General features: G+C 40.0%; 2 protein-coding genes across 8 annotated transcripts in view; one reads left to right on the top strand and one right to left on the bottom strand.

The window, feature by feature from the left end:
- The window catches only part of Plek (pleckstrin), a 141,568-nt gene extending 138,421 nt beyond the window's left edge, over window positions 1-3,147 (bottom strand). For 2 of the 3 annotated variants that reach the window (XM_029563931.1, XM_029563932.1), the window contains exon 1: window positions 3,078-3,147. Coding sequence is in view for 1 of the 3 variants with exons in the window: in XM_008833832.3 (XP_008832054.1) it covers window positions 3,078-3,137 (60 nt within the window). In the remaining 2 variants the exon portion in view is untranslated. The remainder of the gene's footprint in view (window positions 1-3,077) is intronic. The other variant, XM_008833832.3, reaches the window with a different exon arrangement.
- A 94-nt stretch (window positions 3,148-3,241) lies between these two features.
- The window catches only part of Cnrip1 (cannabinoid receptor interacting protein 1), a 38,240-nt gene continuing 27,310 nt past the window's right edge, over window positions 3,242-14,171 (top strand). For 2 of the 5 annotated variants that reach the window (XM_029563935.1, XM_029563933.1), the window contains exons 1-3: window positions 3,242-3,741; window positions 6,101-6,251; window positions 10,801-10,864. In XM_029563935.1, the coding sequence (XP_029419795.1) occupies window positions 3,563-3,741; window positions 6,101-6,251; window positions 10,801-10,864 (394 nt within the window). In that variant the 5' untranslated portion in view covers window positions 3,242-3,562. The remainder of the gene's footprint in view (window positions 3,742-6,100; window positions 6,252-10,800; window positions 10,865-14,171) is intronic. The other 3 variants (XM_008833835.3, XM_029563934.1, XM_008833834.3) reach the window with 2 other exon arrangements.

Raw genomic sequence — 14,171 nt, 5'->3', positions numbered from 1 at the left:
CAGTTGTTAGCTATCATGTGGGTGTAGGGATTTGAACCCGGGTCTTCTCTTCTGCAAGAACAACCAGTATTCTTAACCACTGAGACATCTCTCCAGCCCCTAATGTACTCTTTTATGTAAGAAAGCCTACAGAGTCTAATTTGAGTCCCTAAAAGAAAATAATATTTTTACCCTTTCTATCCAAGGTCAACTAGTTCCCAGAGGATTATTTGACACCTGTCCTCTTGATTAGGTATTCCTGGAGATCGAAAGAAAAAAGAGATTTAGCCATCATTTGATTTTTTTTTTAAGGTTAAAACAACAGGTGCATATCTCTCTTAGCTGTAGGCCCTGTGGAGGAATTGCTATGTTGAAACTGAGCCAGGGTTGGGATGCCCTATAATTAGACAGCAATTTTTGTTATTAAAAAGACATTGGTGAGGAATAGTCAACTAAATAATATCTCATATAAATTTAAGCGTAATATCTTGGGCGTATGATCCCTTAGACTGTTAAAAAATACTGGGGTCCAAGGAGACCCCAGTGGGTGAACTCTAACCAGAGTACATTCTGCAAAGAAGAAAATCAACACAGAGGGAAATATCCTCAATGCTTCCAAGGGAATCCATGATCAAGCAAGAACTTTGACTCGTTCTCAAAAAGCAGGAACCGGTAAAAAGAAGAGCTAAAGAAACTAGTTTCTCCCAAGTCCAGTGACCCTAAGGTCCAGATCCTAGATTTGCCTGGAAGTGAAAAAAAAAGAAAAGAAAAAAAAAAGGTGACTGGTGTTTTTTAAACAAATATCTTGGGATCATACGCCCAAGATATTTGGCTTAAATTTATATGAGATATTATTTAGTTGACTATTCCTCACCAATGTCTTTTTAATAACAAAAATGCTGTCTAGTCATAGGGCATCCCAACCCTGGCTCAATTTCAACATAGCAATTCCTCCACAGGACCTACAGCTAAGAGAGATATGCACCTGTTTTTTAACCTTAAAAAAAAAAATCAAATGATGGCTAAATCCCCTTTTTCTTTCAACCTCCAGAAGTCATTTGAAAGGAACCTCACACTGATTTTACCTACTCCAACAGTTATCAAAGTGCCTAAAAACAGATTTTGGATTCTTTACTCTCAAGACAAGCCTTGAAGGGCAAAGGAAAAAAAAAAAATCCCTGAAAAAGAGGCTGGTAGGTATATGCTCTTGTTCAGCCTTTCAAGGGATTATAATGGACTTTAATTCCAACATTTAAGAATGTCCTTTGTTCTGGCTTCTCCTGTTTCTCTGCCTAAGGTTTGAAAGGCAGATAACTCTTTCCTTACTTCTCCCTCACATGACTCTTTCCAGACTTCAGTCAAGAACTTCCTTTCCCCACTATACCTGGAGGTTTTACAAATGGATCTATGTACTTTCAGGGTCCCCTAGATAGCCCCGTTGGATATCCCAGCTGCCACACCTGATGATCTCACTCATCTCTAAGAAACCAGACAGATTGATGCCCCATTCCCTAGATAGCAGTTAGTTACCCCTTGTGAGCAGGGATGATAAAAACAGAAGTTAAAAACTAACTAGGCTAGGGATGGTACCCCAAAAAGCAGCAGCTCCAGAAATATCCTTGATTCTATGTGTAGAAATTCCAGAATGTTCTCAAGCTTCAAAATTAACAAACAAATAAATTATATAGACACTATATAAATTAGATTTATTTCTCTTTGCCCTCATCCTAGGTGAATCATTATGAATCTAATTACTTTTAAATATGGAAGAATTTTCATATAACTATGGTTAAAACAAGGGCATTATTTCAAGTCACTCAATATTTTTGGAGTGTGTACAGGGTGCTGGATGCTCTTTTGTGCATGCTAGGATTTCAGTAATAAATAAAACAGAAAAAAAAGAAAAACCTGCCCTTTTGTTTCCACAGTTAGCTACCCACTCACTTTTGTAATTTTTAGCATATGTGTTAACCAATATATCCTGTATGGTTAAAACAAGGGCATTATTTCAAGTCACTCAATATTTTTGGAGTGTGTACAGGGTGCTGGATGCTCTTTTGTGCATGCTAGGATTTCAGTAATAAATAAAACAGAAAAAAAAGAAAAACCTGCCCTTTTGTTTCCACAGTTAGCTACCCACTCACTTTTGTAATTTTTAGCATATGTGTTAACCAATATATCCTGTCATTTTTCCTCTTAGTAGTTCTGTAGTATGGATAACTTAATCATACCCACTCACTTTTGTAATTTTTAGCATATGTGTTAACCAATATATCCTGTCATTTTTCCTCTTAGTAGTTCTGTAGTATGGATATATGAGAACTTAATCATTTTTATAGGCTGATGCTCCATTTAGGTTTTGTTTTGATTTTTGCAACCATAGTTACAGTAAACACCAATATTGCATCATTAGATCTATATAATTTATTATTTCTAAAGAAAAGTAATCTAACCTGGGTGAATAAAAGTTACAAACAAACCCATCTTTCCCAAGTGGATTCACTAATTGGATCCTGCATTTCTCAGGTATGAGGCAGAGGCTACTATCCACCTCTGTGGTGCTGAAGAAGGAATTAATTCTCTCCATCAGAAGGCAGTCCCAGAGATACACCTAGTCACCTTTTGCTCCCAGTTGTCAACCAACTTCTCTGAATGAGACTTTACCTAATATGCAAAGCCAAACTCTGCAGTGTTGTATGGAGTGGTTTGACCCACCCCTCCTCTTGGTCATTGTCACCAGCTGTACCTTAAACACCACATCAGTTTACCTTTTACAGAACTAATGAACTTGTCCTTCCAGATTTGTGTAAATACATATGGTTGATTATGCCATTTCATTCTTGAGACAACATATGTAAAATGCACATACACACATAAAATTATCTCTCTCTTCCTTCCTCCCCCCATCCACCCACCCAGTCTAGTGCAGGCGCCACCACACGTGAGATGGAACTGAGCCTGCCCTTGGTCATTTCTCTACGCTACGCCCTTGAATTTAAATCACTAGCTAGCAGTTTCCTGGCCTGTATCCTGTCTCCTGTCTCCTGCCTCCCTTTCCCCCTCTGTCTCCTCATACCAAGCTGGAGGCCCAAACTTACAGTACCCTTGGAACCTAGACTTGGAGGGTCTGAGCTCACACCAGTGTCTGCGGGCCCCATTCTCTTCTCGCGTCCGGTGCTGTTCTAGGCGGAGCCTAGACGTCAGCTTCTCCTGCTGAAGGGAATTGTGGTGCGTAAACAAGATTAACTCTCTAGCCCCCAGCTGTGCTGATTTGCCGGGCGGTCTGCCAGTCGCCCCAAGCCCTCGCTGTGCTCAGCGTGAGGAGCGGGGGATGGGGCAGCCAGCTGCCTCAGTGCTGTCTCTGGTGCCAGCTTCCTCGCTAAGTGCTGCGGAAGGCCACAGCCACACCAGCTACTTTTCAAAACCCGGAGTGGACCGAGGCGACTGCTGCTAGCTGTGGCCTGGGATCCCTCAGCTTCCTCTTCCTCCCAGCTGCTGTCCCCTCCGCCCACCGCGCTCCAGCAGCTCTCTCCAGTCGGCGCTGTCCATCGCCCAGGGCGCGGTGCCAGCACATCTACCAGCTATGGGGGACCTACCCGGCCTCGTGCGCCTCTCCATCGCGCTGCGCATCCAGCCCAATGACGGCCCGGTCTTCTTCAAGGTGGATGGGCAGCGCTTTGGCCAGAACCGCACAATCAAGCTGCTCACGGGCTCTTCCTACAAGGTGGAGGTGAAGATTAAGCCCACAACATTGCAGGCCGAGTAAGTGATCGGCGCGCGGTGGCGGCAGGGTGATACTCCGGGTATGGGAGGAGTACCTAGGCCCCTGGATGCCCTTAGCCTCCTCTGGGCCCCTTGTGTCTCACACCACGCCCAACTGGACCCGAGGCGAGAGAGAAGGAGGTCTACGCCCTGTACCCATGTTCCTCCCCTACTGTGTGCTTGTGTCTTCCTCTATCCTCACCGCAGGGAGTCGGTTTAAATCAGGGACAGGTAGCCGGAGTTTAGGGAGAGGGGTTAGGTTGGGAGGAGGGGTTTGGCTTTGTCTTTGCTTTTGCTTTGTTTTGATTTCTTTTATAAATTACTGTCCAGCCATCCGCTCAGAACCACAAGTGGCTGGGGTGGGGCAAATGATAGAAAGTCGCAGCAGGGTTCAGCAACCGCAGTTCCAGCCATCCTTTCCCAGATCCTGGAATCCCTCCGGGTTTTTTTTTACCAGACTGAAGGAGGAAAAATAGCTTAGGGATAAGCGGCAGTTATTGGGCTTCCTGAGGGATGCTGTGGAATCCTCCTTACCGGGTTAATAACAGAGGACCCACAGCTGAAGCAGCAGGCACAAATTAGCATAGCTTCTGCCTAGGCCTGGGTTTATCGTTTTTATTCCATGCTCTATACCTTTCCTTTCCTTTCCAACTGAATTGTTTGTTCAGCCTAGTGATGTTACTTGTGGCTAACAGCATCCTCACAGGAGACGGTTTGGATTTATTTGTTGCAGGAATTCTCTCTTCTGGGCTACAACAGGGTGATGTACCCAGTAGACTTCTGGAGAGAAGTGTGGAACAATATAGCTTATGGAAAAGAATTCATGTGTGGGTCTGTCTTACTTTCTTTTCCTATTGCTATTTAAAAAAAAAAAAAATACCCTGACAAACACAATTTAAGGAAGAAAGAGTTTAATTGGCTCGCAATTCCAGGCTATGTCAAGGTGGCCGGAGCTTGAAGCAGCTGGTCCTAGCACATCCACAGTCAAACAATGAATGTAGGTATGCCAATGCTCAGTGGCTCTCTCCTTTTCATTCAGTCTAGGCCCAGCCCATGAGATGATGCTGTTCCACATAGATTGGGTCTTCCTACCTCATTACCCTAAATAAGAAAGCCGCTTGCAGGCATGGGCACAGGCCAACTTAATCTAGACAATTCCTCATTGAGACTCCTTTTGGAAGTGACTCTAGATTGTGTCAAGTTTACAAATGAAACAACCATCACAGGGTCCTTTACCTCTCACCTTTCACTTAAGCATTGTGTAAAATCTAGTTTTTGCAAGGAAGAATAAAATATTTACCATACCTAACACATGTGGAGGAAGGAACTTCAAATCCATCAAACATCTTTAGTTAGTTATAATTCAATAAACTTGTCTTAGCCTTCTAGGTAGAAAGATCTGGAGCCACACTGGATGGTCCCCTGGTCCATCTAATCAATCAGCATGCCCCTGCCCCACAGTTCCCTGTACCCATTGCCCTCATGTTGCCTAGTTTTCCCTGCACTTACATATTATCCAGGCTTTTCATTTCTCTTCTTTCGGACAACCTTCTCTCTACTTTTCTGACAATTTGCCTATGTTATGTTCCATTTTCTTCCTGGTAGTTCTCTAGATTTCAAGCTAAACTAAAAGCAGATTTGCTAATGATAAAACTTTTCTGTAGTTACACCTTAGTTTTGTTAAGGACTTCTCAGTGGCTCTCAAACTGACCTTACTTCAGAATCACTCGAAAGGCTTGTTGAAATATGTGGCTGGTGATCTACTTCTAGTTTGGCATTTCCAGGGTAGAGCCCAAGTGTTTGTATTCTAACAGGTTCTCAGTTAATACTCGGAAACTTTGCACTGAGAACTGTTATTTTGATGCAAAAGGATGATGCATTGAGAATTACTGATGTATAGCAGGCCTAAGGAAGACTTTTTGAGTGTTGAAATGGAAAAAAATCACTAGTTAGCTCACAAGTCTTTGACTCTGTCTGCACATATGAATCACCTAAATAGCTTTAAAATAAAATTACCAGTGCCAAATTACATCCCAGAGCAACAAAATCCTGATTTCTGGGGTTTGGGGTGGGGCTAGGCATATGTAGAATTTTTACTGCTGTGTAGTTGATTTCAGTGAGCAATGAGAAGAACCATTTTCCTGGATCAGAGTACTGAAATCAGTCCAGAGAGAGGTAAGTGGCTTATCTGTAATCATGCTTCTGCTCAGTTAGAGAACAATAAGCTCCCAAACTTTTTACCATAACACAATGTCACCTTCCCAAAACCCTGTAGGTTTCCTGCTGAGGTTTTGGTCCAGAGTAGGGCAGGGAACCTAGGCTAATTTCTGTGTGTGTGCTCAAGTCAAGTCCATTGCAGGAACATTTCCATTGGTGGTGTGCTTGTCCCATTGGAACTGAAGTCTAAAGAGCCTGATGAGGACAGAGTCGTTTACACAGGCACATATGATACAGAAGGTGTAGCCCCAACCAAAAGTGGAGAGCGACAACCCATCCAGATCACCATGCCGGTAAGGCTGAGTTGGGGGTAGAAGGGTGCGATTCCAGGGCAAATGTAAACTATAGGGAAACAATCACTACCTCTTTAAAAAGAAAAATGTAACTGGGCGTGGTGGTGCATGCCTTTAATCCCAGCACTTGGGAGGCAGAAGCAGGTGGATCTCTGTGAGTTCAAGATTAGCCTGGTCTACATATCGAGTTCCAGGTCAGCTGGGGCTACAGGGAAACCCTGTCTCAAAAAGACCAAAAAAAGAAAAGAAAAGAAAAATGTATTGGAGCCAGTTATTATGGAAATTGGGTTGAGTTTTCATCTTGGATCTGCTCAGGAGAGAATTATATAACTGATGCTCTTTTGCATGACAAACTGACCTTTCAGGTGCTTAAAGACACAAAGCAAATGGCTCTTGTTTAAATAATTCACTCTTTAAAGATTCTGATTCTACATTGCCTCCCATCCTTTGGTTATGAAAAAGCACACTTGAATGATATTTTCTACTTAAATCTACTTTTACTGGAGGAATCTGAAAAGTGACGCTGAAAATAACCATTGTAGTCGTACCATGTAGAGTACAGTTGTCCCTCTGTATCCATATGGGACTGGTTCCACGACCACTCACAGATACCAAAATCAGCAGATCCCTTATACACAATGGCACAGTATTTGCATATAACTTATGCATATCCTGCCATATACTTCAAGTCATCTTTATTTACATGGTCTGTTTATGTAAATAGTTCTTTTTTTAATCATTTATTTAATAACCACATAATTAGAAGAAGCATTTCATTACAACAGCATGGACATACTCAATAACAATTTCCAGAGCAAAAATGCATCTCTTTCAAAATTGGCTGCAGATTTTTAGGTTCACAGTTGAATTAATACAGTTATATATATTGTACTCAGTATAAACCCTATAAGACATAAAATTGAATGAGATTTTAATCTTTAAAACAGATCTCCATTTCATTTTAAAATACACTGTTTCATACAGAAAAATTCATTTTTAATGCAACTAACACTTAGATGTTTGCACATGCATCTCTAATCTCTATGTATCTGAATATTACTAGTCACAGTCAATTACTTTCTGAGATTCTTGGCACCTGAGTATGGATATAAAATCATCAGGTAGATTTCAATGGCTAATGTTTTTCACATCTACTAATTAACATGATGCAAATTTTTATGCTTCTTCCTCAAATAGAACTCATTTTTTAATTGATTTGTGTGTGTGTATGTGTATTTCATACAGAACATCCCAAACAATCTAATTCATCTATATACCCACATCCCAAATGGCACCCTCCCATAGCCCCCCACTCAGTATACAGTTCTTACATTGTATTATTTAGAGAATTATGACCAAAAAAAGTCTATATAACTTCATTACAGACACAATTGTCTTCTGAGTATTTTCAGTCCAACGTTGGCCAATCCCTGGATGTAGAACCTATTAACATAGAATGTATATGTATATTATAAGAAAATATTTATGATCAAGGAAATCAACATCACCTCAAGTAAAAACATTAAATTAACAAAAGGGTAGAGTTGACAGTTAATTGTATGTATACACATAAGAGATGATGAGTAAGTTTGCTAAAAACTTAAGGTCTCTCTGGGCATGGTGACACATGCCTTTGATTCTAGCACTCTCTGGAAGCAAAAGCAAGTGTATCTCTGTGAGTTCCAGGCCAGCCAGGAGCTACATAGTTAGACCCTGTCTCAGAAAAGAAAAAAAGAAAAAAAAAAAAAAAAAAGGTCCCACAAGTCTAATATTCTTATACAAGGAAATAATCTAATAGCCCATCCTTTTGCATGCTGTACTTAAACTATTTGGGGGGGGGGTCTATTTTCCACTAGAGATTCAACTGAGGAAAATGTAAAGAATGGGGACAGTACTGATTTCTCTAATAAGAGATAACTACTGTTAATATTTTTGTTAGTGTTCTTAGTAAGTTGCATCCACTATGTCTTTGGATATATATACATGTACTAAATACAATTCTCTACATGTACTGTTTTATTATGTACATTATGCATCCAAAGATACAAATATGGAACATGACTTAAAGTCTGTTATGTGAATGTATCAAAATATCTTTAATCACATATTGGTGATTTCTATTTCTCACTAGTATAAAGAAAACTACATTAAGTATTACTACGTCTGCAAAATTAGTGTATACTTCCTTCCTAGAAGGAATTTGCATGCTAGGGCGTTTTATAAGTATTGATCTCTAAGAAGGCAAGGAAATTTGTATTCCCATCATCGAATTTAATTATCTTTATATCCATTTTCTACATATAAGAAAATTCTTTTAGGGCTAGAGAGGTGACTCAGTAGGTAAAGGTACTTGCCAGCAAGCCAGATAACCTGAGTTCAATCCCAAGTACCCACATGGTGGAAGATGAGAACCTCCACTTACATGCACCATGGCATGTACATTCACACATATACACATAAGCAACAGATAATGAAGTATAATTTTTTAAAAAGAACACATTTTTATTTTAAATCTGATAGAATATATCAGCTTTTATTCTGTTAGTTGCTATTAGCCTGACATATTTGCCATTTGTGCTTCCTTTGAGAATTATATTTTCATACTTTTACCACATTATTCCACCTGTGTCTTACTGATTTTAAGAATCTTTATAAATTAAAAATAGTGGTCTCTTTTACTGTACCTTGAATGTGCTTACATTTATCATTAAATTTTGTTACAAAATAAATTTAAATTTTTAATGGAATCCAACATATTATAGCTCAGCAACTCCAGTCCCAGGGGATCCAACAGCCACTTATGACCTCCACGGGCATTGCACAACATGGGTGCACTTACCTACATTCAAGCAATACAGGCATACACATAAAATAAAAATAATAAATAAAATTAAAAAAATAAATAAAAATAAATAATTTTTTTTTAAGTTTTGAGGAAAAGCCACAAATGGCCAAAATGCAAAGAATAAGAGATGGCAGAGTGGGAGTCCTTGGACAGGACTCTTATACTGAGGTCCACCCACATGGGGCTCAGGTACCATTGTGAAAGAGAGGGTGGAAAGATTGTAAGAGCCAGGGGAGAAGGTGCATGACCATACAGAAACAGTCCTACAGGCACCTGGGAACCTTCTCATACTAACCTATAGCAATAGTGTCAGCATGCACAAGACCCATGCAGACTCAGGCAGACAAAAACCCAGCACAGAACCCAGCAAGCTCCAATCTTAGTCGAAGAATTATTGGCAGTTGATTACTGCTGGGTGAGGAAGACATGATCTTGAAGGGAGACACTCTAGATAGGCTGACTAGATTCCAGTAGATGAACTTACACTGAGAGACATCTTGGGACACTAACTTTATATAATAGGCCTTAATACAAATGACAGACAGTATGAACTCCAGTGGCGGGGGGGGTCTATGGGAGGGTGCCAAAGGGGAAGGGGGAAGGGGTAAAAAGGTGACTTTATGCATGAAATACACAAAAATTCAATAAAAAATGAAATAAAATTTCAAAAACCCTAAAAAACCATTTTGAGAGGCTGGAGAGATGGCTCAATGATTAAGAGCACTGGCTGTTTTTGCAGAGTTCCTGGATTTATTTCCCAGCACCTACATGGTGGCCAACAAACTTCCATAACTCCAGTTCCAAGGGATCGGATGCCTTCTTCTGACCTCCAATGGCATTGCACAAAATGGGTGCACTTACATATACACAGGCAATACACTCAGACACATAAGAGAGAGAGAGAGAGAGAGAGAGAGAGAGAGAGAGAGAGAACGTACTGAGCCCATTTAGGTGCTAGTATGTACATGTGTTTACAACTAACCACTTGGGATTAGATAATTTATCAGGGAGCTTGTCCCTGGAGCAAACTGATTCTTCCTCACTGGATGCTCTTGCAGAGGACCTGGGTTCAATTCCCAGCACCCACATGGCAGTTAACAACTGTCCATAACTCCAGTTCCAGGGGATCCAACCACCTCTTCTGTCCTCTGAGGGCATTGCACAGGTGCACTTACATGCAGCAATACACACATACACATAACATAAAAATAACTAAAATATTTTTTTTTAAAAAGAAGTTATTGATTGCCTGTAGCCCTTCATCTAGAAGTAGAACCTTGTGAAATTCCCCCCATCCATGTTGGTATATCAGCTGGTGTTGCCATTATGCAGGTCTTCTTTAGGTAACCATATTGTTGAGATTCATGGGTGCAATTCCCTGTTGTGTCTGCAAGACAATACCTAACAGCAGGTAACCTGGTCCTCTGTCTATTACAATCTTTCTGTCCCCTCTTCCATGGTGTTCCCTGAGCTTGAGGTATAGGGGTTGGTTATAAGTGTATCAATTGGGACTAGATACCCCAATGGTCACTTATTCTCTGCTTTTGACCAATTGTGGCTCTCTGTAATGGTCTCCATCTACTGCGAAAAGAAGCTTCTTTGATGAGGGCTGAGAGTTGCACTTATTTCTAATGATTCAGAGCTAAGATTCACAAATAAGAACATTCAGTATTTGTCTTTCTGGGTCTGGGTTACCTGACTCAGTACAATGTTTTCCAGGTTCATCCATTTACTAGACTGGGTGAGGGAACAGGCTGTGCAACCCCAGGTAGGTCTGGCCATAGTCTTTTCAATTTATGGTTTTTGAAGTAAGAATCAATCCAGAAAGGAAAATCTTCTGTAATCCTGAAATTAATTATGCATACACATATACAACACTATATTTCTATATTTGCATCCGAATTCTCATGATCTCATTTGTTAAATTTCAGATGAATTAGATTTAAATTACATTTCAATCCATACTGTTCTATTGGAGAATAACTTAGTAATTAATTCCTAAGTAAGCTATACTTAAATATGTTATTTTTAGCATACTAGTAAATTCAATATGTTGATTACACTTAGGATTTTTATATTTTTTTTATTTTCTTGCTTTACCAACAAATATTTGAGAATTTCCTGGAGCACTAAGGGAACAGTATGAAAACAAAATAAATATCCCTAGCTTCATAGAGCTTCTAATATAAACAGGTAAAAATACATATTTTAGATGTGACTATAAATAATAATGTAAATAATTATTATTTTAAGCCAATTGTGATGATGCTTGCCTATAGTCCCTGCACTTGGGAGGCTAAGGCAGGATTATGAGTTCAGAGTCAACTTGTGCTACACAGTCTCAAAAACAAAAGTTGCTATTATAAAAAATATATTGGGGGCCTGAAGAGATGGCTCAGCGGCTAAGAGCACTGACTGCTCTTTCAGAGGACCCGGATTCGATTCCCAGCACCCGCATGATGGCTACAAACCGTCCTTAATTCCAGTTCCAGAAGAATCCGAAGTCCTCTTCTGTCCTCCGTGGCATTGCACGACATGGGTGCACTCACGTACATGCAGGCAATACACTCATACACATAAAATAAAAATAATAAATAAAAATTTTTTTAAGTATATTGGACCGGGTGTGGTGGCATACACCTTTAATCCCAGCACTCAGGAGGCAGAGGCAGGCAGATCTCTGTGAGTTCAAGGCCAGCCCGGTCTCCATAGTGAATTCCAGGAGCTACAGGGAGACCCTGTCTCAAAAAAAACAAAACAAAACAAAACAAAAGTATATTGGAAAAGTGTAATACCCTTGGAGTATATGCCAGGGGGCTTGTTTTAATTCAAGAACTGGTAATAATAAATAAATAAATAAATAAATAGATAAATAAATAAATAAATAAATAATAAATAATCAAGGGCTAGAGAGATGACTCAGCAGTTGAGTACCTACTGCTCTTGCAGAGGACCCAGGTTCAGTTCCCAGCACCAACACTGGGTGGCTCACAACCTGCTGTAACTGTACCTCTGGAGATCTGCCACTCTATTCTGGCCTCCATGGGCACCTGCACATAAACTCAAGCAAGCACACACACATGCACAGAAATAAAAATAAATTTTAAATAAATCTTAGAAGGAAGGAAAGAGAAAAAAAAGGAAAGAAAAAAAAGAAAAGGAAAAAAGAGTTTGGGAAAGACAGGAAAGAGGAACTTCAAAAGTCAAGTCCAAGGGGAACACATGTCATAATAAATGAAAGAAGCCACGCCCCACAGTGTGAGGAAGAATCTGCTCAAAGTAGCACTGGAGGGATGAGTGACAAGTGGATGGAAGAGGGCACTATGGTGGAGAGTGCCCCAGAGGGCCATGTGCTAGAGTTGTGTTTGCCAACATGGTAATATTCAGGTGATGAAACCTTGAAGAGACAAGGCATAAGTACTAGGAAACTAGGCTATCGGGGTGCTGTTTTGGACTTAATGCAGTCTCCCAAAGTGAGTTTGAAAAGAGTTATTATAAAACAAGGCCACCCTAGGTTTTTATCTCTTCTATGTATAGCTTTTCTACCAGAAGAGTTTTTTTCAGAAATGAAACCAAACAGATGAGTGTTCAGACTCCAAAACTGTGAGCTAAGTTAAGCTTTTTTTGTTTTCTTTTTTTTTTCATTTTTTATATGTATGAGTTTTTTGCCTGCATGTATGTTAAGTGCACCTATGTGTGCAGTGCCCCCAGAAGCCATCCCCTGGAACTGGAATTATAGACAGTTGTTAGCCATCATGAGTGCTGGAAACAAAACCTGGGTCCTCTACAAGAGCAGCCAGTGCTCTTATCCTCTGAGCCACCTCTCCAGTCCCATTTCTTTTCTCCAGCATCAGATAAGCTCCTAACAAAACAAAATAATACATAAGAACTTCCTTATTGGATTTATCCTAACGTCTATAGAAATTCATTGACTGTTTTAGGTTATTGTTATTCTTTTATATTTTATTTATTCTTTTTATTTTATGTGTATGACTATATTGCTTGCATGTAAGTGCACCTGTGTAGTGCAATGCCTGCAGAAGTCAGAAGAGGGCATCAGCTTCCCTGGAACTGGAGTTTCAAAAGGTTGTTAGCTGCCATGGTGATGCTGGAAATTGAACCCAGGTCCTCTGCAAAAGCAGTTAGTGCTGCTAATCACTGAGCCATCTTTCCAGTCCTTCATTAAATGTTGTTAAGACAACTTCAAGATGAGATTTATATACATTAAAAAATATTTATATACACAAAATGCACTACATTTACGTATGCAGTTATATAGTTACATAAGTAGATACTAGTATATGATCACCACTCTAGCAAACATATGGAATATTTCTATTGCCCTGGAAATTCCCTCATGCTCATGTGAATTTAATCTCCCAACTCTAGCCCACCTTGTATCTTTCTCCTTCAATATTTTACCTATTTGAGATTGCCATGTAAAACAGACACAATGTTGTAATCAAATTATTTCATTTAGAACCAGGCACATCACATATTAGTAATCCCAGCACTCAGGAGGCAGGGATTAAGGAGTAAGAGTTTAATGCCAGACTATGAATCTACAGCAGCATGCACAAGACCCATGCAAACTCAAGCAGACAAAAACCAGCACAGAACTGTGAAAATGGGCAGCAGGCCCCAACCTTAGTCAAAGAACTACTGGCAGCTGATTACTGCTGGGTGAGGGAGAGCTGATCTTCTTTAAGGGAGAGACTCTAAATAGCTGACTAGCACTAGTGGATAAACTTGCACTGAGGGACATCTGGGTGCACTAATTTGACTTAATAGGCCTTAACACAAATGACAGAATGCATGAAAATTTGATGAGGGGACTATGGGAAGGTATAAATGGGGGAGGGAGTATAAAGATGATTAAGATGATTTGTATGAAAATACACAATTCAATTTAAAAATATACAAAAAAGGAGTTCAATGCCAGATAAACTATAGAGTGAGTTTAAGCCAGTCTCAGCTATATAGTGGGACCCTATCTCAAAGAGGAGAAAGAAAAGAAAGAAAGGACAGGACAAACGGAGGAAGGACGAGAAGAAGGAAAGGAGGGAGGGAGGCGG

This window comes from Nannospalax galili, unplaced genomic scaffold (genome assembly GCF_000622305.1).
Source record: "Nannospalax galili isolate Female #2095 unplaced genomic scaffold, S.galili_v1.0 scaffold576, whole genome shotgun sequence".
Taxonomy (NCBI): domain Eukaryota; kingdom Metazoa; phylum Chordata; class Mammalia; order Rodentia; family Spalacidae; genus Nannospalax; species Nannospalax galili.
Note: the sequence above shows the minus strand (reverse complement) of the source record. Positions and strands in the feature narration are given on the sequence as shown.